The sequence below is a fragment of the Eublepharis macularius genome, chromosome 1 (genome assembly GCF_028583425.1).
Source record: "Eublepharis macularius isolate TG4126 chromosome 1, MPM_Emac_v1.0, whole genome shotgun sequence".
Classification (NCBI taxonomy): domain Eukaryota; kingdom Metazoa; phylum Chordata; class Lepidosauria; order Squamata; family Eublepharidae; genus Eublepharis; species Eublepharis macularius.
Window position 1 is genome coordinate 99,820,293 of NC_072790.1, and position 16,408 is coordinate 99,836,700.

The 16,408-nt window shown below is 46.7% G+C and overlaps 1 protein-coding gene across 1 annotated transcript in view; it reads left to right on the forward strand.

Annotated features, from left to right (window-relative positions):
* SLC16A10 (solute carrier family 16 member 10) overlaps positions 1 to 16,408 on the forward strand; it is a 67,051-nt gene that overhangs the window by 28,229 nt on the left and 22,414 nt on the right. The window contains exon 3 of the mRNA XM_054997294.1: positions 4,896 to 5,328. Coding sequence (XP_054853269.1) covers positions 4,896 to 5,328 — 433 coding nt within the window. The remainder of the gene's footprint in view (positions 1 to 4,895; positions 5,329 to 16,408) is intronic.

Consider the following 16,408-nt stretch of genomic DNA (forward strand, 5'->3'; position numbering starts at 1 on the left):
TTTTTAACCAGACTTGAAGAAAAGTATCAAACGTGATTTTTTTCCTTATCTCAGTTTCACATATGAATGATCAACCTGAATGCTGATAATTAGCTTGTCTTTCTTGCTACTTCTTTCTCTTAATTTATTATTGGCTTTAAATAGGACTTCAGTGTATTAGCTTGTAATATACTTTTTAATCTTTCAGTAAAATTAACAAACACTGATGTTTCCCCTAGTAACCCAATTCTTGTTGCATATTAAACAGACATAATTTGATGACATTGATTTAACCAGCCATGAGACTGCTGTGTTTTCTGTATGCTGTTAACATTATAATACAGGCCGTAATTGTATCTGTAGACTTTATAGCAGTAAAGTTAGTACTGCATATAAAGGGCAGATCCAGAGAATTACACAACTGCCCCACAAGTCTTTGGACTTGTTTTTCTTGGCAACTGCCCCCATGCATCATGACAAACCAATTTTGAAAGTGTTTTATGATATGGTTTGAGGGTGGAGTCTGCTGTAGAAAGAAAAAAATTAAACCCCCATTGCGTATACCTTTGGCTTTTGGCCACATTGTAGGAGTGTGGTTTTTTGGCATAAGTAGCTGTTTTTCTATCACTACATTCTTAGTAAAGCTAATACAGTTCTTGGAATTACAACAGCTGCACAGGGAAGTTTTCATAAATTACTCTGATAAGGTATAGCAAGATTAGCTTGCTTTTCAAGGATAAAATGTGGGATGTGTAACTTCTTGTTCAAAGATAAAATAGAAAATTATTATGCTGCATATAAATGAACTGGTTGCCATTTGTTACAACTACTACAAGAATAAAGATCATTGTTTAAAGGCCAAAATTATGCAAATCCCTAAAAGTGAATCTGTTTATTTGTCTCCTTGATTTATTTATTTATGGCACCCCCACCCAATTGGAGACTCAGTGTTCCCTGATGACAACTTTTGCAGCACCCTGCAGATTTTAATGACAGAATGGCTGAATCCAGTAGGAGCAACTTACAAGAAAAGAGGCCTCCAAATCCTGAGTACCTCCTATTCAAATAGAAATAGCTAAATAGGTTATTTTTTTATTTTTTTATTTTATCATATTTGTATTCCGCCCTCCCCGCAAGCAGGCTCAGGGCGGATAACAGCAATTAAAACATTTAAAATGTTCCATATAAAACATTTAAAAGCATTGTACAAAACTATAAATAAATAGCAGTGCTCTTTTTCTTGATAGCAGCAATACAGTTAGTTACAAATAGTGCAACAGTACAGTTGAACATAGCAGCAGCTTTAGAACAGTGGTGGGCAGCTCTCATAGGGATGCAAAGATGTCCTTGTGTACTTATTCTTTGTGCAAGAGAAGTCTCACATTTCTATAGATTTTTCATTCAGGCTGTAGATCCATCCCATGCTCTTCTGAGGGTCAAGGGGACTCTTAGGGAACAGGTTTTCAGGCATCAAAGGGGATGCAGTAGAACTGGGGAAAGAGGAAGAGCAGAGCTTTGTTGGGCCCAACCCTATGTCTTTTGTGAGACTGACCCTTACTGGAGTTACACGCTTTGTGTGTAATCAGTAAGATTTCTACTTAACTTCTCAGATTGAGAAGTTACAAAGATAGCAAGGGATCTGGAGACCAAGTCCTATGAGGAAAGGTTGAAGGAGTTGGTTATGTTTAGCCTGGAAAGGAGATGATATCATAGCCATCTTCAAATATTGAAAAGGATGTCACATAGAGGATGGAGCAGAATTGTTTTATGTTGCTGCAGAGGATTGTAACAGAACCAACGGGTTAAAATGAAATCAAAAGAATTTTTGGCTAAACTTTATGAAGACGGTTAAAGCAGTTTCTCTGTGGAAAAGACTTTCTGGTGGGCTCGGCAAAGGTTAGGTGGCCATCTGTCAGCAATGATGAGTCTATGACTCACAATAAACTTAGGCAGATCATGAGAGGGATGGCATGAAGGGATGAACCAATTCTTGGCTCGTGTGGCCCTTCTTATGTGCCTAGGATAATGCCAATCACTACTTTGGGGTCAAGAAGGCATTTTCCTCCAGGCCAGATTGGCCAGAATCTTGGAGGTTCTTTGCTTCCCTCTGGGCATTGAGCAGGAGTCACTGGGAGGAGTATGGAGGGATTAGCTATGAATGTCCTGCATTGTGCAGGGTGTTGGACTAGATGACCCTTTAGGTATCTTCCAGCTCAATGATCTTATGAAATCTTAAATGAATGAAATTAACTTGGCTGCTGAGCCAGCTGTGACTTTCCTGGGCAGGAAGTATCTTGCCACTGTGGTGCCTACCCTAGTAACATCTTGATTAGATCGCTGTAATGTGCTCAGTGTGGGGCTGCCCTTGAAGACTATCTAGAAGCTACATTTGATACAGAATGCTGCAGCCAGAATATTGACTGAAGTGAGTCATAGGAACATCATGTTCCATCTCTACTGGTTCTCAATTTGCTTCCAAGCCCAATTCAAGGTGCTGGTATTTATCTTTAAAGCCCTTTACAGCTTGGGGCCAGCATACTTTAAGGATCATCTATTCCTATATGTACCTACCCATCCACTCTTGTCATGTTTGGAGGTCCTGCTTTGGGTGCATCTTAAGCAGGGCTTTTTTCTGAGAAAAGAGATGGTGGAACTCAGTAGTACCGGTACCACACGTGCCATTTCCGCCACCCGGAAGAGTCCCGTTCCAGGCAGATTTGGGCCCAGTCCTGGCTGTTTTGGGCCCAAAATGGCCAGGAGCAGGGGGCACAGTTTTGAGAACTGCTGGAACACCAAGCTAGATGGGTGGCAACCTAGAAAGCACATTCTTGGTTGTGGCATCAAAACTTTGGAACTAATCTCCGTCTTTCATTGTCTTCCATTAACAGGTAAAAAAATTTTGTTTGTTTGGCATTTCCCCCACTAACTGTTGTTGGCCCTCACTTATGTTATGAATTATCAAGTTGTTTAAATATTTTATATATACTTGACACTGTGTGAGGCAGGTTAGGCTGAGAGAGAGTGACTGACCTAAAGTCCACTAGTCAGCTTCCACAGCAGAATGTGAAGTCAAACGTGTGACTTTTAGATCCTAGTGTGACATCAGAATGGCAGTTGGTCATCTTATCCATAGAAAATGGGACAAAAGGCTATTGGTTGGTGTCATGAGTCATGACTCCCTTTCTGTCGTGTATTTAGGTTTTGCCTTAAACCCTCTTACACTCTCTGGATAGATAATGCTACCACCAGGAATTATATTCCAAACTAGTTAAATTAAATTTCCCCCTGAATAATGTCCCCAAGTGTCAGGCTCCTTCGTGGGACTATGTGGTTCTGAGGATAGGAATGGAATATATAGGAATCACATATACTCTGGGATGAACAAAAAAAACAAAATAAACTTTTATTTTTACATGAAGCATATTGGTTTTGTTTTATTTCTTAAGCTTGATGTTTTCAAAGACCTGTGCTTAGTTTCTTTACATAGGCTCAGTCATACAAAGTAATTTTTCACACAAACTTAGATTCATTCAGGCATTTCCACACAGCTTGCCTGATTTAGATGGACCAATCTTTCAGATATACATAGACTTTCTCTCTCAGGCGCGCACACAGGTTGTCTGCTTTTTCCAGACTGAATTTTTTTCTCTCAGAGGCAGACACACACACAGTTCACTCAGCCCCTAGATTGCTGCTACTGTCCAATCAGATTTGACTCCAGTCACACTTCTCAACTCCGCCCATACTTATAATAATCAACCAATCATCTCACTTACTCATCCCTCTCTTTCACCCCAGTTCTTCATCTGTAACACACTAAGCATTTAAAGAAACACACATACACTTAAATCATTACAGTTGGATTCTCCTGCACAAGCAGGAGGTGTGTGTTCTTACAGAAGAGCAGTTAAGATTTCTACAGATCTCTCACTTAAGCAGTGCCCTGCCCTCATACTACATACCATATTTCCATAGAGTCCCCACTATGTTTTGGCTGATGTGGGGGATGAGCCTGTAGAAGATGGTGGGAGGTGGGAAAGAACTGTTGAGTGAGCAGAACTCCACTGATGTTACTTTGGATCCAGTTCAGTGTGTTTAAATGACAGCTTTGTTTATTCGTTAGGCCAGCCTTTTTCAACTACAACAGCAGATTGGTAATGGAATAAGCAGTCAAGGGAGGCTATAAAATCTTTCCTTGAGATGTTCAAAGTTCACATAGATGTTTGGAAATTCTTTAGTTAGTGGAATACAGGCATGATAGTGTGTGTGAACAAACACTTGCACAGGCAGAACTTAATTCCTAGTGATCCTGCTGTTGCTCCCATTGTTGAGGCAAGCCACTCTTGTAACTGAATTCGGCTTCTCTCATTGAATATAGGAACTGCAACAGTAAAAATAAACAAGAAAGCAGTTGAAGCCTAGAGAGGTTGCTGCTTGAGAGCATATATAAGGACAGAGTTAGACTGCCAGTATTGCTAGACTGTGTGGTATACAAAACTCCAAGGAACAGCTGTTAAAGAACTCATTTGGCTAGTACAATTATTTGGCAGGAGGAAGAAAACAGAAATCTTTCACGAGTGACTGAAGTATCTTTTACACTAGATTCTGACCTAAGAAGTGTAATGCTTTCATATATAAGTCTACCATACAAGAGTTTCCCCTTTCCCCTTTTAAAATACATTTTCTTTATTACAATTAGTTTTAATTTAGTTCTTTATCATGAAGAATAAGGGACCAGTGATTCTTGCTTTATTAAATCAAGATGGGAGTAGGAAACACTAAAGTTTGGCCTGTAATTCTCAGTGTATTATAAATATGTTCATCACATGCATCATCCTGCTTACTATCTGATGAAGTTGAAGAATGCATCCCTATGCTGAACATTGCAATTAACAACTTTTCTTTTTAAATTATAGGACGCTTGGACCTCTCTATTTCACTTACGGGATTTTATTTGGATGTGGTTGCTCATTTGCATATCAACCCTCCCTGGTCATCTTGGGCCATTATTTCAAGAAGCGTTTGGGTCTGGTGAATGGCATTGTCACTGCTGGTAGCAGCTTGTTTACTGTAGCTCTGCCTTTTCTTTTAACTGTACTGATTAAGTCAGTTGGCCTGAACAATACCTTCAGGATTCTATGCATTTTTATATTTGTTCTCTTCTTGGCTGGTTTCACATATAAGCCTCTCATTCCTAATGCCAAAGAAAGTGGAGAAAAGGGCAAATCCTCTTTTCCTCCTGCAAAACCTATTTTCAATTTTTCCATTTTCGGAGCTATGAGTTATCGAATCTGGGCTTTTGGAATACCAGCTGCTTTATTTGGATATTTTATACCTTATGTTCACCTAGTAAGTATACATATTTTCCTCTTGGTTAACTGCATGCATAGAATTTTTAAAATTATATAGTGATTAACATTTCTAATAGCAGTAAAACTATTTCTTTCTAATGTAAGATCATAAGAGAAAGGAACATCTAAATCCAGGTTTAGGAATTTAAGATTATATAGGATATTTAAATATGAAGTGCAGCTATGAAGAATCAAGATGGGAATGCAATTTTAAGACTGGAACAGCATGTTAATTTCAATCTCCTCTGTTGGGTGAAGTTGTGAGGAACAGCTGGTTATTATTTTATAGCCAACAGTAACTTTAAACTGCACTGCAGTTCATGGCATTTTCACACTTTATTCTATATCCCAGTTAGTAAATTGTCAATTTGATTTCAGCTTAGCAATTCTATACATAGTAAAGCTTTATTGCTGTATTACTTGCAAAAGGTAAAATATGAATATTCGTTTATGCATAGAAAAATAAAATTGAAAACTATGCATTTTCTTTACTTTATACACTTACAGTGCAATCCATAGAATTGTACTGTTAACGTTTTGTACTAAATGAAAACACAAGCTTTTAATCACAAGACTATATCAAGAAGGTAACAAACACAGGAAGACTGCAGATGACTATGCATGTGTGTAAGAGATACGCATGTCATGAGGAAAATTCCAGCAGTGAGGGTAGGGAGGAGTGACTTGTTTTCATAATGCCTGTGCCAAAGACCAAACATAAAAGGACCCACTAGATATAACATAGAAAATCTGTTAAATGTTGTGCTCAAAGCACCTTTTGGGGCTGGGGCTGGGAGTGTGTGTGTGTTTCTACCCCTTTCTCTATAGAGTCTTCCTTACCAAAATACCCCTCATCAACTGCCTATGTGGAGAACATGTGTATATTTAGCGCTCTATCTGTTGCTATCCAATTCAATATAGAGACTTAAAAATTGGACTCCTAAAAAAAGGAAGAAAAACTGTAATTTGCCAAGGAGGGGGTTCTTGGATGAAACAGAAAAACCAATAAAACAGCAAGTTTTGTGTCTCTCTATCAGCCTACTGACTAGCAAAGCTGTGAGCTCATTCCAGGCAGGTGCATTATAGGCACTGATTTGCTTATGTCTCTGGTTTTGAGTAGACATGGGCACGAACCAAAAAAAATTAATGAACCAGCAGATTGTGGTTCGGTGCAGACCACAATCCCGAATTCCCGAAACGCAACGAACATCTCCTGTTGCCGAACCGGATCGTGGCTCGTGGAGGCCAAAGTGGCAAGCAAGAACTCTGTCCCACTCCACTGCTAGCAGAAAGTGAAACCCAGCCTGGGAGACCATGACTATTTATAAGCATGGGTCCCATTCAGCAACACAGGAGGTCTGTGTTTGGCTGTCAGAGCTGCCTATCAGGGTTTGCAGGGATGAGATTGGAGTGCCCATGGCTACAGAACACCCCCTTCCCCCTCCCTCCCCTGGGTGTCTTCTCCCAACTTGTAACTGCTTTGCAGCTCCGTGGTTGGAAGGAAGCCCTGCTGATCAAGGAAAGCTGGGCTTCCATTGGGATTTCCAGGGCGACAGAAGGAGGGCAGACAGAGCTCAGGCATTCTCCTGGCTCCATTGCGAGGGGAATAGATTGCTGGCGTCTGAGTGTCTGGCTTCCCGAACCGCGCCCAAACGCAACGAACCAGGCCTCTCCCAACCGCTGGTTTTGTTGGCCATGGCCGATCACGATCCGCCGGGTCACAATCGTGCGATCGCCATTTTCGTGGGTTTTTGAGGTTCGTAATGCGGTTTGTGCCCATCTCTAGTTCTGAGCTACAAGTTGGGAAATTCCTGGAGATTTGGGAGGTGGAATCTGGAGATGGCAGGGTTTGAGGAGGGGAGGGTATATTGCCACAGAGTCCCCCCCCCCAAACAGCCATTTTCTCCCAGGGGAGCTGATCTTTATGGCTTGGAGATCAGTTGTAATTCCAAGAGATTTCCAGTCAACATGCATCTGACAAAGAGAACTTGATTCTCGAAAGCTTATGCTACAATAAAATTGGTTAGTCTTAAAGGTGCTACTGGACTCTTTTTGATTTTGCTACCACAGACTAACACGGCTAACTCCTCTGCATCTGGAGATTGGCAGCCCTATTCTGGGTTTGACATTGTTCCCTGAGCTTACACAGGAAGCCAACACTTACTTTTGGAAACTGAAACCAAACAAGCATCTCTTACTCAGTTCCTGTTTTGCTCTACTTCCTGGAAATAAACGCTTCTTCAGAAGAGCCAAGAAGTCTTACCTTCTGTGTCTGCAGAGACTACCCATTTAGAAGAAATTGCTGTCATTTTAGGAAGATGCTTGACTTAGGATCTCTCAACATCTTGTAATTGAACTGCCCCTGTTGCAGCCATTTGTAGTAGTACATACTACCTTTTTTCAAAATTCCAAATGTACTCAGAGCCTCAGTGTTTGGGACTCCTAGTTTAGGCTATCAATGGCTGAGTTTTCGTTGCATAAAAAAGTAACTCTCTGGCCCTTCTTTTGCTGAAATATGCCTTTCCCTTTATATTTCTGTAACGGAAGTAGCTAGAGACTTACTATTTTTAAAATGAAACGTGGGCATTCAAACAACCTGTTACACCTATTGTTATAATGTTATATTACAACTAGTAACAAAGCCCGTTGTGGGTAAAAATACAGCGGGCTCTAGAAGTGGGAGGGCAGACGTGGGCATTGCCTCCTCTGTAACTGATCCTGGCCAGGTGAAGGCAGGTGGTGGGGGAGACATTGCCACCTGCTCCGCTCCTGATCCCAGCTGGGTGAAGGGGAGGTGGACATTGCCACATGCTCTGCTACTGATCCCAGCCAGGTGAAGGGGGGTGGGCAATGCCTCTTGCTCTGCTCTTGATCCTGTGTGTGTGAAGGGAGAGTGGGCATTGCTACCTGCTCTGCACCTGATCCCGGCCAGATGAAGGAGGGCAGCTTCGTGCCTCATCCCAGCTGAGTGAAGGTGGGAGGTGGGCATTGCCACCTGCTCCACTTCTGATCCCAGCTGGGTGAAGGCAGGGCGCGAGCATTGCCACCTGCTCCACTCCTGATCCCAGCTGGGTGAAGGCAGGGCACGAGCATTGCCACCTGCTCCACTCCTGATCCCAGCTGGGTGAAGGCGGGGGGCTGGCATTGTCACCTGCTCTGCACCTGATTCCAGTCTGAGCTTGCTGCGGTGCGCTCTCTGTAGGGACGGGCTGTCTTGTCTGGGATTCCCTCCATGGCAGCGCCCTCTGGAAGCTCACCAGGGTAGAAAGTGAGTTGTCAGGAACATTATCGTAGGATAATGATATTGAAATGCTGATTTTAAAAAGCACAAAAAAGCCCCTGGTGGTAGAGAGAGAGGAAATGGCCACTATGGAGATGATTTCAGGGAAAATGGCTTCCAGGTAGGTAGGAAAATCTGAACTTTCCTCCACCCAGCAACCATCCAGGTTTCACTGCAATCTTTTCCAAAACTTCACAGGAAAGAAAGTTTGTGAGAGATCAGAGAATATCTGGGGAAACCCAAGAGATTTAAAAATACACTCAGTCTCTGGGGAGGCTGGAAAAAAACTGTTTCCCAACAGCATTAAACCCAGGGCAGATAATCCGTGTGGAAATGGCCTATAACTCAAGTTTTCAAGAGATTACATATCTTGCAGTATGTCTACAACATTCATCACAGTGCTTAGTCATGGGAAAGGAAATAGAATGATACATTTGCACCCCAGTGGCACAATATCAAAAGGATGGAATGTGGTGCAAACTAATATCAGCTATTGCTTGGATATATCCTTGGAAATGAAGCTGTATTCCAAAATAGTTTAAATACTTGCCTCTATGGAATGGAAAACAAGCCCAGAGTACTTGCCAGAAGGACATTTTCAAGTAAATTTATGTATTCAGTTCCCTAAAGGCTTGTTTGTTTGTTTGTTTGTTTGTTTGTTTTTGTTAGGAAAGCTCATCTTAATCAGGAAAAATCACTTCCAGTACTCTTCATCATGTCACCAAGTGTTAGTCATGTGGATATAATACTGGCTTAATCTAATAACCATGAAGATTTCCTTAAGCTCATATAATAAAAGCTTAATATGAAGTTAGAATGGTACCTCACAGTCAATCCTATGTGTCAGTGAAAATGCATAGAAACATAGAGTGGAAGGGACCCCAAGGGTCATTTAGTCCAGCCCCCTGCACAATGCAGGAAATTCACAGCCACTTCCTCCCTCACCTCCCCCAGTGACCCCTGCTCTATGCCTGCAGGAAGGCAAGAAAACCTTCCAGGATCCCTGGCCAATATGGCCTGGAGGAAAATTCCATCCTAAACCCAAAGTGGGGATCGGCATTACCCTGGGCATGTAAGAAAGGGCCACGAGAACCTAGCAGTGGCTCATCCCTTCATGCACTCCCTCTCCTGATCTGTGTACATTCATATTAAGTCATAGAATCATCATAGCTGTCAGATGGCCATCTAACTTCTTAAATACCTCCAAGGAAGGAGAGCCCACTGAGGAACCGTTCTGTCAAGAAGTCCTTCCTAATGTTTAACCGAAAACTATTTTTCTTTAATTTTAACTCATTGTTTCTAGGCCAACCCTCTGGGGCAACAGAAAATAACTTCACTCCATCCTCTGTGACAGCCCTTCAAATACTTGAAGAGGGCTGTCATATCATCTCTCAGTCGTCTCCTCTCCAGGCCAAACATACCCAGCTCCTTCAACCTTTCCTCCCAAGACTTGGTATCCAGACCCCTCAACATCTTTGTTGCCTTCCTTTGGACACATTGAAGCTTGTCAACATCCTAAAATGTGGTGCTGAAAACTGAACAAAGTATTCCAAGTGAGGTCTAACCAGAGCAGAGTAAAGTGATACCATTACTTCACATGATCTGACACTATACTTCTGTTGATGCAGCCTAAAGTTACATTTGCTCTTTAGCTACAGCATCACACTGTTGACCTTGTGCCAAAGCCTCTAAGAGTGCATTAAAATACACATAGTCATGATATGGCTTTCTACAGTAATCTCTAATATATGAAAGGCAGGCTGTGTTTTCAAAGACTCTTTTTTTCCTCGTGCAGGTGCACTCCGTGGGGATAAAAAGAGAGTCGTAGGCAACATGGCTTGCCTCAGAGGCCTTGAAGAGGCCACTGCTGCAGCGGGAAGGCCTGGCATGGTGGCGCAGCCTTCTGGAGGCCCCAAGGAGGCAGCCATGGCAGTAGGAAGGCTGGGCGTGTCTGCACGGCACTCTGGAGGCCTTGAGGAGGCTGCCACAGCGGCAGAAGGCTCAGTGCGGCAGCACAGCCACTGTTGGGCCTTAGGAGGGCTGCGCCACAGCACCAGGCCTCCCTTCCTCCTGCACCAGGCATCTGAGGGGCCACGGAGACTGCAGGGAGGCCTGGCATGGCCCTCCCAAGGCCCCACAGTGGGGACCCATCAAATCAGTTTTCTAGAGCTCATTGTATTTTCAACACAACTGGCTCTGTTGCTAGTAAAACCATAAAGATTACAACAGAACTGACCCCCTTCCCAGTTTATAAATGATGTAAATAAGACATGGATTGTTTAATTACAAAAGGTTGCGTAGAGATAAAAATGCATCTTACACTCAGGCGTGTCACAGCGGTTTAGGGCCATGAACCAGAGTGCTATTTGGGTGTACAAAGCATTCTATCTCAAAACAGAGCAGATAACACTGTGTGAGAGTTCCTGTGTGTGTGGTCCTGTGCTGCAGGACCGTTGCCTATTTTGGTTAAGAACACAATGCATTCAAATTTTGAGAAGTAAAATAGTAATAACTATGTGACATTTAACACAGTGTGTGTGTCTTACAGTACAATCCTAAGTTACTCCAGTCTAAATCCATTGATTTCAGTTGTCTTAGAGTAGAATAACATTGCACAGGATTGCACTGTTAATGGACTGCCAAAAAAACCCACAATCTTGTGGAACTCTAAAATCTGCCCACAGCATTTCAGTGGCTTGCATCTTAACCTAGGACATGCCATACAACAGTTCCATGTTTTGTGTGTCATAGTACAACTATGTGATGTAATTTTAAACACTATCTTATACTAGAATTTAACTGTTAAACATACCTACATGCTACCTGTCATCATTCAAAGCAGGTAATGTGACATTGTCTACAACAAAGCCCTATGTATAACCCTCTTTGAGTCCTAGGATATCTGGGAGAAAGGAGGGTAATAATACAAATATTAAATGTAATAAATTGTCCTAATGTGGATAGCCCAGGCAAGTCTGATCTCATCAAATCTTGCATGGGAGAACTCCAAGGAAGACTATGCAGAGGCAGGCAATGGCAAACTACTTCTATTAGTCTCCTGCATTGAAAACTTACTAGAGGTTGCCATAAGTTGGATATGACTTGATGGTGCTTTCTACCACCACCTATAAATAAACCGCTTTGGGTTTATTTATAAATACATTTGCTCTTGTCTTTTCAACAGGGATCAATACATTGTAGGTGCTATTTGTTACCACTTTCTGTATTTAGTTAAAACCTTGCCAGAACGTTATTAAGGATCTATGTACCATCCTGAAATATGCTAGTTCTTTCTCATGGATCTTCCTTGCCTGCAGCCCCATAATCTGAAACAGCTACTTCATCTTCGTTCTTCTGTGCCTCCACACATGGGGACTGCGCAGGCGCAGGCCAGCCGCCGGAGAATTTTCTAGAGCTTCCATGGCTCCGAAGGGGCCGTTTGTCGCGCGCCTCAGCGACCGTTTTCCCGCCCAAACGGTCACGTGATCCTCCAGCGACCAACGGCCCCTTCCCTCAGTTCTCTTCTTGCCGCCGCTTGGAGAGAACGTGAGCTTCGTTGCTCTGTGCTTTTTTGTGCTTCGTGCTTTATTCTGACTGATTGCTTGGCTTTTGACTTCGGACTTCGTGACCTCGACTATTCTTCGGATCTCGTTTTGGACTTTGTTGTGGACTCGGTAATTTGACTCGGACTGTTTTTGACCTTCCCTTCGCGTGCCCCTGAAGATGGCCTCAAAGGCTCTCTTCAAGCATTGCCTCCAATGCCACACGAAAATGGCCAAGACCGATGGCCATGAACTGTGCCTGTTCTGTTTGGGGGAGACCCATAATGTGACGGCCTGTAAGATTTGCCAGGGCTTCACCAGCAAGGCCCGGCAGGAGCGCAAGGCCCGACTGAACTCCTCCCTGTGGCAGAAGGTCATGTCCGGAGGCGCTCCGTTGCCCTCCCCTAAGGCCGGCCCTAGCCCCTCTGCCGAACGGCATTCAAGAGCTGGCTCAGTGGCCTCCGCGAGGTCGGGGTCGAAACCGCGTCCCCCGAGTACCTCGGCGTCGAGAGCGGCCTCTCCAGCGCAGGGACCGGTGCGGCCGCCCCGTAGCGCGTCATCTACCAGGTCGGATCCGAGACCAGCTTCGGAACCGAGGATCCTGGTACCGAGTCCCCGATCGGAACCGACGACCGGATCGATTCCGATGAAGCCTAAGAGGTCGAAGCCGAGGTCCCCTTCGAAGGCGAGGAGCGCGTCGGTTCCGAGGTCTTCTTCGGAACCACCGAAGAAGAAGAAAAAGACCAAGCACCATCGGTCGCCGCGTCCCGCTCCTCAGGAGGAGGTCATCGTGCTTCCTCACACGCCTTCCCCTCATCTGGGCTCTCCGGAGCCAGAAGACATCTCCGTTCCGGTGCCGGATCCGATGGCCTTCGAGACGGTGCCCGCAGAATTCTCGTCGGGGCCGGAGCCGAGCCCGCACCGTCGGAGCCGACCATCGCTTCCCCTTCGGTCGCCGAGGCTGGAACCGAGCCCGTCTCCTCGTCGGAGCCGTCCGTCGCCTGCCCGCCCGTCTCCACCTCCGGTCGGTCGTGAGCGGCATGGTTCCGGGGACAGTGTCCGATCGGTCCGATCCGCTGCGTCCCGGCATCGACAGGCTTCCTACCTCCCCTCGCCATATCGTTGCCAATGGGAGGGGGCACCTGCGGGCTTCTCCGTGTCGGAACCGAGGCCTTCGACATCGAGGTCGGCGTGGGCTCCCCCTCCGCTCCAGGTTCCGGAATCCCAGCTCGGTTCCGATGAGGAGGATGTGGAGAGCTTTGGCGGCTACCAGTCGGAGTCCTGGTCCGAACCATCGCCAGCTGAGGAGCTAGTGCCATCGGCGGACTCGCCATTCGAGGACCTCCGCATCTACGCCGACCAGATGGCAAGGATGGCCAAGGCCCTCGAGATGGACATCTCCTCGGCAGTTCCCCAGACCAAGGACAAGCTCCTCAAACGTATTTACGGGGACAATCCGGCGTATGTTGGCTTCCCCATGCTCGAGGGTATTGAGGAGATAGTGGAGAAGGTGTGGCAGGTGCCCTGTGATCAACCTCCAACATCCAAGCGCATCGAGCAGCTTTACAAGATCAAGCAGGGCACCTGGCCGGCGTTGGTGAGGCACCCTCCACCTTCCTCCTTGGTCACAGAGGAGTTCAACCCCCGACGATCGGGTCACTCCTCGGTGCCTGCCGATAAAGAGGGCAAGAAGCTGGATGCCATGGGCAGGCGTCAGTACATCGTCGCTTCGCTGGGTCTGAGGATCGCCAACTACCAGACCATCATGGCAGGGTACCAATTGTACCTCTGGGAGAAGTTGGCATCCTACACTCGAGACCTCCCACCTGAGCAGAAGGCTGTCGTCTCCCTGTTGCAGACAGAGGCTGTCCGGCTGTCTAAGCAGCAAATGAATGCTGGGAGTCACGCTGCCGACACTGCTGCTCGGGGAATGGCTTCGGCGGTGGTCCTCAGACGCCACTCCTGGTTGCGGTCTACGGCCCTGTCCCAGGAGGTGCGTTCCAGGGTGGAGAGCATGCCCTTTGAAGGGGACTCGCTGTTCTCCAAATCGACCGACGAGACCCTGAAAAAGAAAAAAGAGGACAGGCAGACGGCGCGGTCCTTGGGGCTGGCTCCTGCTGACAAGCCCTCCTCCAGGCCACGGTACGCTCCCCGGTCCGGCCCTTACTACTACCAGGGCAGATACCAACAGCAGCGGCCGGGCTATCAACAGTATCCTGCTTACCAGCAGCGGCCTTACCCTCCCGCACAACAGCAGAGGAGGCGTCGGCCCTTCAAGCCTCGTCCGGCACAGCAACCGGCCCAGCAGAAGGATCAGCAGGGCGCCGGGAGGCAGTACTGACGGGTCGCGCCAGCCGTATCCCCGAACTTTTCGGACAGACTTAGTCCACTCCTCTCTGAGTGGGAGTCAATAACATCTGACTCATGGGTCTTAACTATTGTTGAACTGGGGTACGGGCTGGAGTTTGTTGAGCTGCCTAGATGCAGTTCACCCCTGACAGCTGTCAATAACACTATGGCCGAGCTGGATGCGGAGATCGTGTCGCTCTTGGCCAAGGGTGCTGTGGAAGAATTGCCCTATGAGGACTCTGTAAGGGGGTTCTTCTCTAGGTTCTTCCTGGTCCCTAAGAAGGATGGGGGCTTACGTCCCATTTTAGATCTGAGGGGCCTTAATGCCTTCCTCAAGGTGACCAAATTCAAAATGGTTACGTTGGCGGCTGTGATCGCCTTGCTTAAACAGGGGGATTGGTTTGCGGTTCTTGACTTAAAGGACGCATACTTTCACGTGGGCATACGGAAGGAGCACAGGAAGTACCTGAGTTTTGTTTACCGGCAAAGAGTTTTCCGGTATAAGGTGCTCCCCTTTGGCCTGTCCACTGCCCCACGAGTGTTCACGAAATGTGTGGCCCCTGTGGTTTCCTTCCTGCGGGAAGAAGGCTGTACCATCTTTCCGTACCTCGATGACTGGCTCATCATGGCTGAATCGGAGTCTAGGCTGGTGCAGGACATTGGCTTGGTGCTTAGCACTTGCCAACGCCTGGGGCTCCTGGTGAACTTGGAGAAATCCAAACTGGTGCCCAGCTGCAAGGTGTCCTACATTGGCGCGCTTTTAGACTCTGTGGAGGGTAAGGCCCTGCTCCCCTTGGAGAGGGCTCGGTCCCTAAGGGGTCTGGTGTCCATGTTTAAAAGGAACCGATTCCAGTCTGTGCGCACTATCCAGTGCCTACTAGGGCATATGGCAGCGGCCACCTCTGTGGTGCCTTTCGCTAGGCTACGTATGCGCCCTCTCCAGAACTGGTTTGTGCGGAGGTACGATGCTCTGCTGCACCCTCCGTCCCTCAAATTCTCTATCCCGAGGGTCATCCTCTTCTCCTTGGACTGGTGGCTGTCTGATGACAGCTTGTTTAAGGGGACCCCTTTTGGGTATCAACACCATGACATCACGGTTACCACTGATGCCTCTCTGTTGGGATGGGGGGCTTACTGTGGTGATGTGTCTGTGCAGGATGTCTGGTCTGAGAGGGAAAAGACCCTCCATATCAATGTGCTTGAACTAAGGGCCATTCGTTTCGCACTTGTGTCTCTTACAGCACTGCTGAGAAATCGTCAGGTGTTGGTGCAGACGGACAACACGACTGCCATGTACTACGTGAATCAGCAGGGGGGCACAGTGTCCATGGCCCTGTGCCGGGAAGCCACACTCACTTGGCAGTGGGCTATCAAGAACGGTGTGTCGCTCCGTGCTATACACGTGGCTGGGTCAGACAATGCCCGGGCAGATGCCCTCAGCAGGGTCCCTTTACTGGACCACGAGTGGGAACTGAACGGAGAGTGCGTTGGGCCGATCTTCCAGATGTGGGGTCATCCAGTGATAGACGTGTTCGCCACTGCGGCGACCACCAAGGCCCACACGTTCTGTTCCAGGGCAGGGAGCGACCCCCTCTCTATTGGGGATGCCTTCCAGTTTACGTGGACGCAGGGCTTGCACTACATGTTTCCTCCGTTCCCCTTGATTCCCAGGGTCCTGTGCAAGATAGAGGAGGACGGGACGGACTGCATCCTAGTGGCCCCCTTCTGGCCACGACAGGTTTGGTTCCCGAAGCTCCTGCGAATGTCCCAACGGACGTATGTGAGTCTGCCCCCTCGGCAAGACCTTCTCCTAAACGGGAGCCTAGTCCACCACGATCCCAAGAAGCTGCACCTAACGGCTTGGCGGATCGTTCCTCCCCGATAGGCTTTACTGACGAGGTGCAGAG